The sequence below is a fragment of the Amphibalanus amphitrite genome, unplaced genomic scaffold, assembly GCF_019059575.1.
Source record: "Amphibalanus amphitrite isolate SeventyFive unplaced genomic scaffold, NRLGWU_Aamphi_draft 000167F_arrow, whole genome shotgun sequence".
In the NCBI taxonomy this organism is placed as follows: Eukaryota; Metazoa; Arthropoda; class Thecostraca; order Balanomorpha; family Balanidae; genus Amphibalanus; species Amphibalanus amphitrite.
Genome location: NW_024881662.1, coordinates 155,001 through 171,025, shown reverse-complemented (window position 1 = coordinate 171,025; position 16,025 = coordinate 155,001). Strand labels below are relative to the sequence as shown.

Below are 16,025 nucleotides of genomic sequence, written 5' to 3'. Positions count from 1 at the left end.
GGCGGCCTTTAGACTTTTCTGTAGAACTGGCCGGCACGGCACATCTAGCAACTAAACGATATTGCGTCGCTTGGCCAGGTTTTTGTGCCAGACATGCTGCAGCCCACGATTTTTCTTTAACATTTCACTCCTTTTGTTTCAGAATGAAGAGGTTACACACATCCCTTTCAATAGCGATTCTACTGCTGGGAAACGTCCAATGCATCTCAGGTATGCATCTATTATTCACAACACATATACACGTTTCCTATGCTTTTGGCGATATCCACATTTCATTCAACTTTTCACTCAGGAAGTGGATGGGCAAAAGACCGTGCAAGCAACGGTCGGACGGACCCGATGACCAATGTGCAGCCTTGTTTCAGCCGTGTGCGAGGGCACTGAGACGTTTGAGCGGGTCACCGGTGTACTGCTGCACTCGGCAACGCAGATCCCGCTCTACAGCTCCCAGGGAGCCGTCACCACCCAGTGCACCAGCAGGTCAGTAAAGAAAGACAACACCACCAGGTCAGTGGAAAACCACCACACAGTGCATCAGTAGGTCAGTGGAGAAAGACACTAGTGCACCAGCAGGTTAGTGGAAAACGTCCACACAGTGCACCAGCAGGTCAATGGAAAAACACAGGGCACCAACAGGTCAGTGGAAAACCACTACGCAGTGCACCAGCAGGTCAGTGGAGAGAGACACAGTGCACCAGCAGGTCAGTGGAGAAAGACACAGTCCACCAGGCACCAGGAGGTCAGTGGAAAACCACCACACAGTGCACCAGCAGGTCAGTGGAAAAACACAGGGCACCAGCAGGTCAGTGGAGAAAGACACAGTCCACCAGGCACCAAGAGGTCAGTGGAAGAGTGCCGCTAGTAACAAAACAATGAAACCGAGTAAAACATTAGGTTAAACGTTGAAGTCGACGTCTGTGTTAAAATTGACCCATACCTACTGAACCAACATAAGCAGATGAACAAATTCGCCGTATATCCAATCAGCTAGCCACCAGCACTCACGACTCACAGCACCCTTCTCATGCGCTCATGTAGTTAGTAGCGTGGCATACCTACTGTAGAGTCGCGCACACAGGTGGCTTCCTGCAGTGCATGAATTACTTCCCACGCACCTTACCCAATTCCGGTCACATTCCACGGTGCATTGTGTCCCGTACAATAAGATTCGTGACGCGGACCCACGTGCCGTAGTTTCGCTCAGATCGCCTCAGATCCTAAGCGTGAGCTGAAATGGACTTCATGCGAGATTCATGCTACTGCAGGGGTGTAATGAGTCCTCGGATGCGATGGATTTTGGGACTTTTTACCAGAGGTTCCATTGTGTGAAGTCGAAGTGTATTAGGGGAGTGAATGTATTCCGCCAGCAGAATTGTGCATTGTAGCTTCACTGTCTGGGTTTTTGATGGGATAGGGCTTTCGACGAATGCAGTGAAATATGCAAATATGCATATTTCACTGCATTCCGAAATATGCAGTGAAAATTACAAAGGCATTAAAAATACATTGCCGGAGACAGACCTTTTCCAATCCAATATCTATTCAATCGATATTGAGGTCCACGATAGGTATAACATAATCCATCACCTTCTGCAAGCTGCGCTACAGCACCGTGCAGTGTGCACTGTGCAGTGTCTGCTGCCTGGCATCGGCAGAAACCAAGACACTGGGTCAAAGCTGAAAGCACTACCACACATTCAACATTGCATGTGACTTGTGCCTTGTACTCTGCAGATGCCGCGCCTCCACCGCCTGTCCCTCCTTCCTGGTGGACTACGACCGAGGCGCCTGTTTCCGCCTCGACCTGACCTCTGAGGGTCGCACCCACCTGCTCGTACCGGCCAGAGGTCACACGGCCTACTTCGAGAAGGTCTGCCTGCAAGGTGAGCCTACCAGCTCGGCCGTGGCATTATTCACATGGCGCAGAAGTCGTTGCACAGTCAAAAAACGACAAGACGTTTTACAAGACGTTTTTATCAATGTCAGTGAAATCCAGCTAATTTCGAGCTGGTTCGAGAATAAAATCATCAACAAACAACGTGCCGTCGATATCGTTGTGCTTATCATCATTTTGCGCCTCGCTCATGACTTCAACCACTTATCTCGACCACAGCCATCCTGGCGACCCAAAGATCCCGCATGCACTATGATCACTGCATTGATAATCCCTCTCCACTTCCCGCAGCGCCGGCCTGCGGGAAGGCGTGGGTGTTTGAGCGGGTGCTGGGCCGCGAGCTGGCCGGCCTGGATGACCTGGTACTGGAGGAGATCACCAGTCGCCGAACCTGTGAGGAGTACTGCCTGCTCAACCACCAGCTGCCCTGCCGCTCGGCGGAGTTCGTGGCCAGTCAGAGGCTCTGTCGACTCTCCTCCAGCAGCCGACGGACGGCGCCCAACGCCCTGCGCCCGGCGCTGGACACCGAGTACCTCGAGAACCAGTGTGTGCCCCGTGAGTACGTTATAGAGACAGTGTGCGCCCTGTGAGTACCTCTAGAACCAGTGTGTGCCCCGTGAGTACCTCTAGAACCAGTGTGTGCCCCGTGAGTACCTCGAGAACCAGTGTGTGCCGCGTGAGTACCTCGAAAACCAGCATGTCCCGTGTCTCTAAAACCAGCCTTTACTAATTTAGTCAGCCCCGATAATCGCAGTACAATGCTAAACAGTGCCAGAAAGTTATAATGTGATCTAAGATTTAGGAAGAAGTGGGTTTGGTAGGTCCACGTAAGTGCGCTGTATCTAGACCGAGCAGTGCCACTCCAGACTCTTTGGAGCTCCCTTGCGCTTCGCTCAGATTCAGATCACCTTCAGTCGAGTGAAATTGACTCATTGTGATTGCAGATGTAAGCTCGACCGGCTGCGACTGGGAGAAACGACCAGAGAGACAGATGACGTACCGTGATCTGGAGGTCTCCGCAACCAGCAGAGAACGGGTATAGGCGCCCGATTAACAACTTCCCATCGACTTTGTGCTTAATTTCTAAATCGTTTCAAATAGAAGCTCCAACTGCAGTAGGTACCTTTTTTGTTTTTGTTTTGTTGGGTTAGGCCCTTTCGGTCTCACGAGACCTCTTAACCCTCGTCCGCACATGGGGGGGGGGGGTGGTTGCCACCCCCCCCCCCCCCCCAGGTAGTCTTTCTGCTCTGCACTCAACATTTTTAAAGCTAGAAGGCTGATTTTTCGTATAGCTGCTCGTCTATTCTTTCTTGATGTCCACTGAAAATATCAAGTTTCTGTGATTTTTGGTTTCGGAGATATGACCTTGTTTTTCAGGTCATGTCATGACCCAAATGGCCAATTCTCAACATCTTGCGTTTGCCATGGGCCTTGTGAGCTTTTGATACCCTGATTTCGGCCTTTTTTGCCAGTCTTACCTCTCACCTATCATGGAACATGTTGTTCGACGATGTACAGGGGTCAAGGTCAGGGTCAAGGTCAACCTAGGTCATCTAAAATAATTGCGTTTTAGGCAAGCTGAATTTACTTTTTGTGAAGTTTTTTGACTGTATTTTTGGTAAAAGCTTCTCAGATCATGATTTCATGTAATATGGACCCAAAAACAATTGGTGCACACATCAGTATACACACAGACACACACAGACATACAAACACATATAATTGACCTTGACCTAACTTGACCTGAAATGACCTCAGCAGCAAAATTCTGGTCGGGTAGTGTGACAAAGAGGTTCTAGCTGGCTTGGCACCAGAAAACAGCATCGTCATCGGTATTTGATAAGCAGCGCACTTGATATCCAACGGCGACCCAAAACAGCAACATTTTTTAGTTTGACCTGACCTGGAAGGTCAATGACTGACCTGAGAAGGTAAAACTGGGTATCATTGGATTCGTCTCTTCCCAAAGAATCTTTTTGGTCTTTACCGCTAAGCTCTATCTCCAACAGGAACGAAATGGCGCGGGGGGGGTGGCAACCCCCCCATGTGCGTTCTAGGATGGGAAAATGGCATGTGCGGGCGAGGGTTAAAAGCCAGAAGGATGATAGGAATTAGGGGAAGACATTGGTCTGGCCCTGGGTGGGCACGGTAGTGAGTCGTCAGGGCTGAGACCGTATGCAGTACTTTCCAACAATGCAATCTGGCCTGTGACTAGCGCTCCCGACCTGTGGCTAGCACCCGTGAACTGTAACTGACGCCCCTGACCCTCCACCCCTGTCCATTTCAGTGTCAGCGCGCCTGTGAAACAACCTCGAGTTTCCCGTGCCGCTCGTTCACGTTCAGCCCGGCCACCTCCCGGTGCTGGCTCTCCAGCGAAGACACCGCCTCCGCGGGACCATCGGCACTGGTGCCGACCCGCGGGGCGCTCTACTCGCAGCGGACACCTTGTCATGACCGTGAGTAGCGCTGCGCGACTACCAGGCACCGCTGGTACCGAACAGTGGAGCATTGATCTCTCGCAGCGCAGCCCTTTGCCACGACCGTGAGTAGCGCGGCGTACACCAGACAGGGCTGGAGCGAATATCGAAGGGCTGCTCAGCAGGCACTAATTAGAGCCGTTTGGTATTTAAGGTGACCGTTTCCTGACCTCCCTCTACTCTCTCCCCAGTGGAGCTGCTCTGCTCCGCGGACCGGATGACGCTCCGACTGCGCACGGCCGCCCCATTCACCGGTCGTATCTTCTCACTGGACGCACCGAGCACGTGTGACGTGCGCGGCACGGGCCAGCTCACCACCGAGGCCACGTTCATCTACCACGACGTGAGATGCGGGGGCAGCTGGACGTGGGTCACGGGATCAGATGGACTCCGTTCCATTTTCCAACCCTCCTCACGACCCGTCCAAGGGACCAACGGGACGTGAGCCACTGGACCAACGGGACGGGGCCACGGGCTTAAATTTTCACTTCAAGCGTTAGTGTTTTTGCCAGGGAGTCGGTTATTAACTCCTCCTCCCACTCAGTGACTAGGAAAGCGTGGATGTTGACGTTCGCACCAGTACCACAGATGTCTTGGACATCTGAATATAAAAGAACGGTGGAAAAGTCATGCCGTGTTGTTTTCCATCCTCCGAGTTCTAGTTGTCGGACAAATGATTGCCAGAAACAGTGCACAGTGCACTCCAAGATTACTTTACTCCAAGATTACTTTACTATACACTCCTCTGACCACGCCGCCTCCCTCTTCCCGCCAGCGTCGCTGCGGCGTTGTCCGTGAGAGTGTCGGCTCGTTCACGGCACTGGTGGCAGTGCAGCACCACAGCACCATCCAGAAGCGCGAGGACAGCGCCATCAAACTGCTCTGTTCATACGAGGCCACCGAACAGACGGTCAGCAACGGCATCACCCTGCTTACAGAGTGAGTGGACGCAGCGCGACAGCGCAGAAGAAATACCAGCTCTCGGCAGGGGAGATGGATCTGGAAGCTTAAGTGGGCGCATTTGACTGGATAGCTTGCTTAGATATAAAGAATCTGACGACGGTGTTGTCAGCAACCATCTGCGCCACTTTTCAGTAAAGCAACATGTTGATAAGTGAATTACTGCAAGAATCACGATTCACGCCACCAGAACAACAAAGCTTGAAATCAATCCCCTGTAATAAAACAGCACCCCCCCCCCCCCCTCCCCCAATGTTCCAGTCGGATTGACGGCGGCCTGGTGACGTCCTCGGTGAATGGCACCGCACCCACGCCGATAGTGTCTCTGCACGTGAGAGACAGAGCGGGGGAAGAGGTCACCGGCACGGCGCTCGGAGAGCCGCTCTACCTCAGCCTCGAGATGCAGGACAACAGTGAGTGCGCGACAGGGTGTCATAGCCAGGCACCAGCTGAAAACATGGTGGTAACCATGCAGGACAGCCACAGTTCCTGTACTGGAGGCATGGCCTTTCTCCAATCAGGCAGCATCTTTATAGATAGTTGTAGGTGGCGCTAGTGAGCGGCAGCTGGACGAGCCCCGTGTCTCGGAGCCGGGGCTGCGGGACGAACGGGCCGCGGATCTGCTCTGCGCCAGGAGAGAGGCCGTCATCGCCGGTATCGCCGCCGCTGTCTTCCTACAGGTGAGCTGGACCACTGTGTCTAACCAGTTTGACTCAGTTAGCTGAAGTTTTATACAATCACCGCTCCAAATGTAAACCCGGCCACAATTGCCGGAAGTGAAAGCGTGCGACCCACGCTGAGTAGGTGACGCCCGTTCCCGTCGGCCGTCTGTCTCCAGGCCGTGATGCTGGTGGTGTGCTGTTCCTGCGTCTACTGGCGGCGGCGGAGCAAGCTAAGGGAGACTCTGCCATCGACCAGCACTCTGAACAGTAGCCGACAGCGGCTGGGGCCGGCCGACGCCGAGCGACCGGCCACGCTGCGGACACTGCGCTCCCTGACACGAAGACACTGACACAGGGGTACTAACACACTGACACGGATAACACCGAGCGATCGGCGACACCGCGGACTCTGCGCTCCCTGACACAGAGACACTGACACAGACACACTGACACACTGACACGGCTGACACCGAGCGACCGGCCACGCTGCGGACTCTGCGCTCCCTGACACGGAGACACTGACACAGGGACACTGAAACACTGACACGGCTGGGGCCGGCCGACGCCGAGCGACCGGCCACGCTGCGGACTCTGCGCTCCCTGACACCGAGACACTGACACTGGGACACTGACACACTGACACCGAGCGACCGGCAACGCTGCGGACTCTGCGCTCCCTGACACGGAGACACTGACACACTGACACTGACACGGTGACACTGACACACTGACACGGCTGACACGACTGATACCGATTGACCGGCCACGCTGCGGACACTGCGCCCCCTGACACGGAGACACTGACACGGTGACACTGACACTGACACGACTGACGCGACTGGGGCCGGCCGACGCCGAGCGACCGGCAACGCTGCGGACACTGCGCTCCTTGACACGGAGACATTGAAACAGGGGTACTAATACACTGACAACACTGGCAAATGAGACACTGACACCATGATACTGACAGAGACACTGCCATGGGCGGACACTGCGCTCCATGACACGAAGACACTGACAAGAGGACAGTGACACAGAGACAAGGGGTGGGAAGGGGACAGTGACAGGGCCACGGACAGATACACGACGAGGATAAAGAGACACAGACGTCAGACAGACGACAAATAGACATTCTCACGAATACGACAGACACTGACACGGCGATCGTGAACCAAGCCGGACAAATGTGCCGCCATGTTGCCCGTCACTGAAACGCAGCCGTATTCAGGGTCAGACGCCACAAACGGAGTATCGAGCCGGACCCGTGAGTATCGACACATGTCGGTGAGAGCGCCACAGAATGTGCTTAGAGACGCTTATTAACCATTCATCGGGAGTCTCTGATGGTCTCCGAATTACTGATAATGAGAAGTGATTAGAAACGATAATGTATGTGCAGCATTTCACGACACAGGGCAACTTTTAACACCCGCTTACGTGTCTACCGCTTATATGTAAACTGATGTGTTGAATGTTGTGCGATGCTCATTGCTCAGTGTTCACACTACCATCCTGTTCATCGTCTGCGCTCGGTAATGGAACATTTTAGGGCATCTTAGTCCACATTTAGCCGCGCGTGTGAGCGAGTGATGTATTTAAAGCTACCAACGTTCCTAGTTTGTAAAAATAGAACGAGTCCGAGACCACCAGTTTCCGGAGGTAAATGGGTGCAGAAAGAACGATTACCCAGAATGTCAGACGCTACCAAGCCGAGTGGCCCGATCCGAACTTCAGCCTGAAAAGGACGGAGCGAAGGAAAACTAATCGGTGGTGTCGATACATGTCCACTGGATGCCTCTCATCGTGCATTATTGCCATGCACTCCGCATTTTAATATTTAAGTCGCGATAACGCTAGTAAACTATTGACCGCATGCTATATTTATGTGATCGTGTGCATTATTTATAGCTTTAATAATACATCAAGCGATATACAAATGATTTTAACAAAAGTGTATAACGGCACCTATTAGTTGTATGCACCAGCAGCGGCCGATAACTATTCCATCATTTCCTTCTCTTCTATAACCTCTGAGTTGCGGCTGACTGAGACGGTTGCCCACTGTCTGGCATGTTCATCGCGGGCGCTGCAAACCATGGTGTTTGCCGTCTAGAGGATTTGCTTGCTATTTTATTTTAGACGGTCATGAAACGTAGCCTGCCAACAATGTCGCAATCGCGAAGAATATAATTTGTTGCAACTTAATTCAAATCATTTCTGTGTGGAAGCCTTCGATCAGTGAAGAAATAACATTCTAGAAAAGGTCAAATGTAACATTTATTTTCCTTATGACAGATAATGGGGCAAAAATGACAACCCAAAGAAGTTTCATAAAAAGGGTTAACGGATTTCAAGTTAAAGGGACTATCCCACCTTCTAAAATGTTGTTAAAACCAGTTAAATTGTGCCCGACTTTATAGATTGGATGACCAGGAACACGGTTCTGGCATTTATTTTTCATTAAACATCTTAGGCTTCCCATATTCCAAACACAAACTTTCAAATATGTGACGTCACAGCCCAAAAGTACCTCCTTCCCCAGGCCACATACTGTCATAAAGCTGATTCTTTTTACTCTGTAGGCACCACAACAAAGTTCAGACCAAGTTTTAAGCGATTTTTCAACGAACAAACCCATTTAAATCAGAATGACTAAACGAGGTGACGTCACACTAACGGTCGCTCCATGTTGAAGATAGGGCCTTGTACAGTCTGTCTTAAAAGTACCGCGCAAAGTGACGGTGGATCCATCGAGCCTGACTGAGGAAGGGCGTGCTAAATTTGGGTCACCGAAGCAATTGACATCCTCGTCCATTCCTTAGGTCAATTGGTCGGTGACTTTCAAATTAAAACAGACCCTTTCTCGGTCAGGCTTGATGGATCCACCGCCAGTTTGCGCGGTACTTTTAAGACAGACTGTACAAGGCCCATTTTCAAATGAAGGGAACGAATTTCTTCAACACCAAGAGGCCGCGGGGGTTGCAACCTAGATAGATGGTGGTTTCTGAACCTCGCCGCAAACTTGGCTATCTCAACTCAAACCCCATGTTAAAGGTGGGATAGTCCCTTTAAGGTACCTAACCTAAACAAGCGTTGTTTGCATCAAGCGACTTGAATGTAATAGCAGCAGCTTGACAGCAGCCTAACAAGGGTGTTTAATACACAAGTCTTCAAATGAACGTGCAACCACAAAAATAAACGTTTTCATTGCGATCAGTTTACCTGACGTTTATGCTAAACGCAGCATTTTTCTCAAAACTCATCACGAATGCAAAGGACAATGCCAAGGGAATCCGGTATGGGTTTAAATAGGGTTTCCTCAAGATTCAACGGCCCGACCGGCCTTGTAACTGTAACATAATTCCGCGAACCGTTCCTGGGCTTGCAGACCCACTAGGACCCTGCATTTTCAGAACCACGGAAAGCAACGACAAGGCCCGGCTCACGGCAACTAACACGCCTGCGTTACATACCGATTGAACAGCTCATCATTTTCTTGCAAAATATTCTGGTCTATTTATAGACGTGAAATGGATGGAACAATCAGAACAAACAAAAAAAATCAATAAAAACGGGCAAACGGAAAGTGAAGGGGAACAGGAAGATCCTGTCGCGTTCTCTTGGCCTTTCCAAAGTCAAATGCCTATCAAGTAGGTATACGACCATGTAGGCCCTTGCCGGTGGGTATCAATGTGCTAGATTAACGGAAAGCCTTTAAGTGCCCCACATCACACATGACCCATCACAATACTATAGGTACCATACCTATACTGATTATATATTAGGATATATTATACACAATATTATATACTGAACTCAAAGACCAATTTCACTTTTGCTATCACGTGACCGTGAGTACTGCACATGGAGAATTAATTTCATGATAGGTAAGAGCCCATGGGCACAAAAGCAGCTTGGGCAAACCTTTTGCCTACGCAGCGGACATTGACAGAGTGGTTTCTGAGCCATCAACTAACAACAAAACCATGGAGTCAGTCGGCACTCGCCTCTCACCGACGTGAGAGAGCCGACAGATGTTACCTCTCCGTCAATGCATCGCTCAGAGAATCCCACGAGTCTGCACCGTTGCCATGACAACGACAACGCATGGTAATCAGCTCGCAGTAGCGGCTGTTGCAATGCTAATAGCAATGCAATGCTGTTGCAATTCTAAATCGAAGGGTGAGCTCGAAGACGGAGATGCGCCCCTTCAAGGTCTGCTGAAGGCGACAGTCATCTCACCGCAGGTGACTGGAAGTGGTTTGCTGTAATTTGTTTGTCGTACCTTTTACCTATGTTATGGAATGCTGTGATCTTCAGTGAAATGACTTCTGGTTTGTTGCTGGTGTAGTGTAGTTTGGGTCTATCGTGGTCGATAACAGTTTGCAGTGGGATATTATCTGATGTGTTGAAGTGGTCATGGTTTGTACCGTCAAGTCGAATGCTGTTTAGAGCTCTCTCATCCCTGCTATGGGACATGGGTTTCTTGCTTGTGGTCTTGTTTGGTCTGCTATTGCTTGCTGCTTTGCTGGCAATAGCAGTCTGTCGTGACCCGATGAGCTAAGAGTTAAAACCGCTGCCGCCAGACCTCACAATTGCACTATGAACCCATGCCATGCAATGACATCTCTTCGCGCACGACCCACTCTCTTCAGCCCATCCCAACCCAACCTTTCCCATTACCAAACACTGAATGGAGGGGAGAGAGCCGACAGCCGCCCGGGAGGAGGCAGTGTGGTAAATGATGGGCCCACCGAGCGGCGGCGAGCGGCGGTAAGCGGAGGTAGAGGCACGCCGGGTCGCTCACTTTCCCCACACCGCCGCCGTCACCCAGCAACACTCCGGCAGCGGAGGCTCCCGCCGACGGCAGCGCCAGTCGGCCGGGCGACTGGTGCGCGAGCGCCCGCGCCCGTGAAACGGTACAGCGAGCCCGGTGGACCGAGCCATTGTGAGGCGGTACAGTGTCTTCAAGGGACATCCGTCCATCAGAGACGAAAACGGAGACTCTAGGAAAGGGGAGACGGAGACGAAGGCGATAGAACGGCGAAGGCGACGGCGGCGGTGGAGCAAAGCGAAGAACGGTGTACTCGTATGTGATCAAGAAGGCTGTGTGGAAGCCAGTGCGTTCTTGTGATCGCGGAAAGGTGATCAGGGCACAAACAGGAATGCATAGGTGAGACAGTGGCAGTGATACGATCCAGAATGTGCAGTGGTGAACAGAGTATATAGTGGTGAACTCCAGTGACCGGAAACCCACGAGGTTGACCTTGACGAGCAAGTGACCTAATGGTTAGGTCTCAGTGACCGGGTGGCCTACAAAGCAGGTAGCACTGACCTGAGTGGTGTAGTGTTCGTTGGACTGACCTTGCTGGAGAAATCCAAGAGACCTCAGACGAACGGAGAGCCGCCGGAGAACCGCCTATCGTGATCTCGATGATCCGGCATTGTCATAAACGCTCACCTGTGGGAGTGTCGTAACAGTTAATCATCTGCGGTCAATAGGACGGAGCGGTTATAAAAACGAGGCGTCACAAACAGCGGCACAGCAGCAACATGGGTCGACTGAGGTGAGAAATAGTGACGCTATGTGCAAATGCTAGGGACAATTATCACTTCATAATTAAGTCATAAACCCGATACTGAAGGCAGCACCTGAGTGCTCATTCTCTACGAAACTGTTAGATAAGCCCAATTAACAAGCGAACATTGAGGTATAGTCAGACTAGCAATTATATCGATCATCAAAAGTCGAATAAGTTGACTGAAACATGCCACCTAGAAATTCACATACATTATCTAGGAATGTGACGTGTCGTTTCTGGGGTCACCCCTGTGCCCAGCGTCATTGACTCCGTCCCCAGGCGCTGTTCGGTGGCGGCGCTGCTGCTGGCACTCATCACTCTTCTCTCGCTGCTCCTCTCGTCGCGACGGCTGCTCGACAGACGCACCCCCGTCGCTCCCGACGACAGGGTGCCGCTCAACCGTCTCCTGACCGTCGGACTCACCGCCACGGCCGGAGGTCTCACGGACACCGCGCGGCCGGGAGGAGCGGTAATGACGGGTACGTATGAGAATATCCGTCCGACAGACATTGTCCGCTGTAGGAGTCGGTTCAGGCAAATAATTACCTTGTTGTGTTGCTAGGTAATTAATGAACTAGGTACCTTTAAAGTACAAATATTTGAAAGGACCTTGAAGGTTTTAGTATTTGCAATGTCGCTGAAGCAAAATACTGCTCGTTCCTCCACCCCGTAGTCATTTTATGATAAAAGGCACTGTCAGTGTCAAACTATGACATGACTAAATTTGTCTTATGGCTACTGACATGGCTGATTTCTGTTGCTATTATGCCTCGTACAAAACAGATAAGGCTGCTTACGTAGTCACTTTCACTCAGTCAAAACAATCAAACATCAGTATTCAGTAGACCCCGAATGCCGAGTCACGATTGCGAAGTGGAAAAGCTGTTAACTGCCTGGAGACATTGATAGGTAGAAAGTATAACACAAGAAACGTGATTGACATCGAGCTAGCATTGATATTTGAAAGACATAAAAGCAACCAACAAACTGCTTTATATAAATTAGTAAAAATATCCCATTTATACTCAAACATTTGGCTTCTCCATCCAAGTGCGTAACTCCATACCAACGCTGTTGTGTTTTGTAGGCTTTTCGAAAGGACGTAAGGAGGAAAAATGCAAAAGCGAATAAACAAATAGGCTTTCTGTACCAGGTGCCACGCTTATCGTAAAAGTGACCAAGGCTTCTCTCCGGCAGCATCAACAAAGGAAGCACGCCTCCCAGAGATCACCGGAGCACCCGAGGTCAAATATCTCCCAGAGGTCACCGAGGTCACCGAGGAGCCGTTTGACCTCGGCCCGGACCCATTCGACGAGACTGCGCGCGAGGAGGCTCTGCGTCATCTGAGTGAGCTCCAGGTGCGGCTGGCCCCCGCCGGGGGTCGGCCCCAGGTCGTCATCGACCCCGCCTCGGGCGTGCCCCTATTCGCCGAGGAGCCAAACTGTACGAGGTGCGCCGACGGAAGACGATAGCGCGCAACCGTCCGGCCAACGCGTCGGAGATATCGGCCGCGCTGCGGCTGCTGCAGCTACAGCTGGACACGGAGAGCGGCCAGCTGCCCGACCAGCTGCCGCCGCCCGTCTTCCTGGCCACCACGTGGCGCTCAGGCTCCACGTTCCTGGGCCACGTGCTGTCGGCGCCGGCCGGCGTGTTCACCCACTACGAGCCGCTGTCGGCGCTGGGCGTGCACCAGGCCCGCTCCGATCAGCAGCGCCGCGCCGCCCAATTCACGCTCGACGAGCTGCTCGCGTGCCGCTACAGCCGCATCCCAGACTACATGAACGCTACGCGCAGTAACACGGAGGACATGCTATCGCACAACCCGCGCATCTGGAGCGCGTGCCAGCGCGGCCCCAATCGCAACGCGTGCACCAACGAGGCGTTTCTGAGCGCCGCCTGCCGGCTGCTGCCGCTGCACGTGTTCAAACTGGTGCGGCTGCGGCTGCGCGAGCTCGAGCCGCAGCTGCGCGCCGGCGCTCGAGTGGTGTATTTGGTGCGCGACCCGCGCGCCACACTGAGCTCGCGTCTGAGCTCGGTGCGCTGGTGCCGCCGCTCGGACGAGTGCGTGCAGCCGGCGCGGCTCTGTGCCGACATCGAGGACGATCTGGCAGCGCTGCGCGAGCTGCAGGCGCGCTTCCCGGCCGGCCTGCGCCTGGTGCGATACGAACAGCTGGCCACCCAGCCGCGCCGTCAGCTCAGAGACATCTTCGAGTTTGTGAGCTTCCGCTGGAGCGCCGAGGTCGACCGTATCGTCGACGAGAGCACCCGCAGTGGCACCGAGAGCAGCGAGCCGTGGTCCGTGCTCAAAAACTCGGCCGAACATGTAGATCGATGGAAAGAACGCCTCTCGCCCAAACAGATCGACTATATCAATCGCAAGTGCCAAAGAGTGATTCAACAGCTAGGATATAATGTATAACCATTTTTTAAACTCTAATTTGGTAACAACTATGGTATGAGTCACAAAGTAAATGAATTTGTCACAGAAAACAATATGTGTATGGACATAATTAGATTCTCCTAAGCAGATAAACAGATTTCCTCAGCTTTACAAGACATCACTAACATTACTATCCCCAGAAGCCCACGAGTCGTCTCAGCTCGAAAACACATTTAAATTCACATCAATTATATTCGGTAATGTTTGTAAATCACCGTCAGATCTGTTTCGCCGGCTGCTCCTACCACACGCCCGGCTGGGCGACGGGCGTAGTTGTTCTAATCACAGCCCTTCACCACGCCCACCCACTCGGCGCAAACAGTGGTGAAGATGTGAGCGCAGGCCATCAGCCTGGACAATCAACAGGTCCAGATTGTCCCGGTATCGGACCGTCGGCCGAGCTCTGTTTGGTGAAAATACTAGGGTCGCGAGTGGTCTGGCCACAGTTTCTCTGAAAATTGACGTGATGAAAGAAGGTTAAACATTAGCAAAATACACTTTATCCGGTGAAACGTATGGCACAGAATCAATTCCTCATCTCAGGTAGAAACATGCTTGAGCCTTGAACAAAACAAGACAAAACAAGCGCACCTTATCGATGCCAGTTTTGCGTTCAGTGTCGAGGAAGTTGTCACATACTGATGCTGCAGGTGATATCTTGCACTTTACAGGCTTATGAGACGAAATCACTAGGTGTTTGCATTTTGCTCTCAGTTCTCTAGTTCTCTTGCATCGCTTATCAATGAGAGCCTCTCATTGATGAGCCATGCAAGAGAACTAGTGCTTGACATATATCGACACTAAAATTACAACATGAGATCCCGCACGGTACCTATGGCACACTCCTCACATGATCACAGGTCATCGAGCATTCTTTGAAATTTTCATTTGGGTCCAATGCCAGCACAATAGTCACATACAGCAAACGCTGGTTGTACAATGGACAACCTTTCAGCAACAATATGCCGTGAATGATACCAGCAATTACCGAAAGGTGTACTGCTAGCCAATGGGTAGAGGTAGTGGCCTCTAAACACGCTACAAAATTACACACCGAGTACAAATCACGCATGCTTGCATACACAGTACATACTCTACTCTCACATAATGCAAACATGTACACATATGATAAATGTAAGTTGATAAATCGCCACGATGAAATTGAAGAACGGACACGATCACCTGAGCCACACCTAATCACAGTCGAAAAACGTTTCCAATTCCACAATCCACATACCTACTCCCTGCATACAGCACACCCTCGTTCAAATTCGGCGCTGCTGCATTATCATGCATTTTAGTTTTACATTTCTAAATATTTTTTTTTTATAACAGCTGAATTGGGTAAATTTGCAACAGAAGAACTTGTTCTAGCTATATGGAGCCGATGATGAAATTGAAGGTATTTTTTTTAGGTAGGCTTTTTCGTTAGGTATTTTTCATGGCAATCAAATCTCTCTATCTATGACATCGACACCTTTTTTAAAAAACCCACATTTGTTCTCCGGTGAATTTCAGACAATTTGGTTAGAGACCTTCAAAAAAGGTACAATCACTCGATTTTTCTCAAGTTTGTCTGTCTTGGCAGATAAAGCAATACCAGAACAGGCCTACGAACACACATATTTGATCAGGATCGGACGATTGGACACTTTTAAAAGGAGATCTTTCGTGCCTCCCGGATATTCACGGGAGAGCAGATGAGGGGTTTAAAAAAAGGTGTCGATATGTAGGTATCTTCCATTCAATCCAAGTTAGCCTACAGCTTATCAACTTCAAAGTGACCTGTCTGAAGCTAGCCTTACCATGACAAACGGCTACCACAACGGACATCACGACATTGGGACATCACGCTAAGTCATGAGCGATAAACACTACTAAAATGAATCCTCGGAGTAGATTGGTGGCAATCCAAGTGATCCGCTGCTAAGTTGAACCGCGCTGGTGGCTGGCGGACGATGGGGACTGTGGGGACTGTGCCCGTCGTTTAGACTCGGTAGGTACCAGGAA

At 51.2% G+C, this 16,025-nt stretch overlaps 4 protein-coding genes across 6 annotated transcripts in view; 3 read left to right on the top strand and 1 right to left on the bottom strand.

The window, feature by feature from the left end:
* The first annotated feature begins 346 nt into the window (after positions 1–346).
* On the top strand, positions 347–2,963 carry LOC122383576. Its single transcript, XM_043370126.1, has 4 exons — positions 347–480; positions 1,735–1,883; positions 2,186–2,449; positions 2,839–2,963. Exons 1-4 carry the CDS (start codon positions 347–349, stop codon positions 2,934–2,936), a joined length of 645 nt encoding a protein of 214 aa, XP_043226061.1. The 3' UTR covers positions 2,937–2,963.
* Positions 2,964–4,344: 1,381 nt separating this feature from the next.
* Positions 4,345–6,264, top strand: LOC122383575. Its single transcript, XM_043370125.1, has 5 exons — positions 4,345–4,384; positions 4,563–4,714; positions 5,147–5,310; positions 5,593–5,744; positions 6,170–6,264. Exons 1-5 carry the CDS (start codon positions 4,345–4,347, stop codon positions 6,262–6,264), a joined length of 603 nt encoding a protein of 200 aa, XP_043226060.1.
* Positions 6,265–10,648: 4,384 nt separating this feature from the next.
* On the top strand, positions 10,649–14,527 carry LOC122383551 (carbohydrate sulfotransferase 1-like). Its single transcript, XM_043370069.1, has 3 exons — positions 10,649–11,560; positions 11,855–12,054; positions 12,773–14,527. The coding sequence occupies exon 3, from the start codon at positions 13,353–13,355 to the stop codon at positions 13,992–13,994; it is 642 nt and encodes a 213-aa protein (XP_043226004.1). The 5' UTR covers positions 10,649–11,560; positions 11,855–12,054; positions 12,773–13,352; the 3' UTR covers positions 13,995–14,527.
* The window catches only part of LOC122383549 (serine beta-lactamase-like protein LACTB, mitochondrial), a 14,786-nt gene continuing 12,948 nt past the window's right edge, over positions 14,188–16,025 (bottom strand). For all 3 annotated transcript variants that reach the window (XM_043370068.1, XM_043370067.1, XM_043370066.1), the window contains exon 7: positions 14,188–16,025. This exon is cut by the window's right edge and continues 1,086 nt beyond it. The gene's annotated coding sequence lies outside the window, so the exon portion shown is untranslated.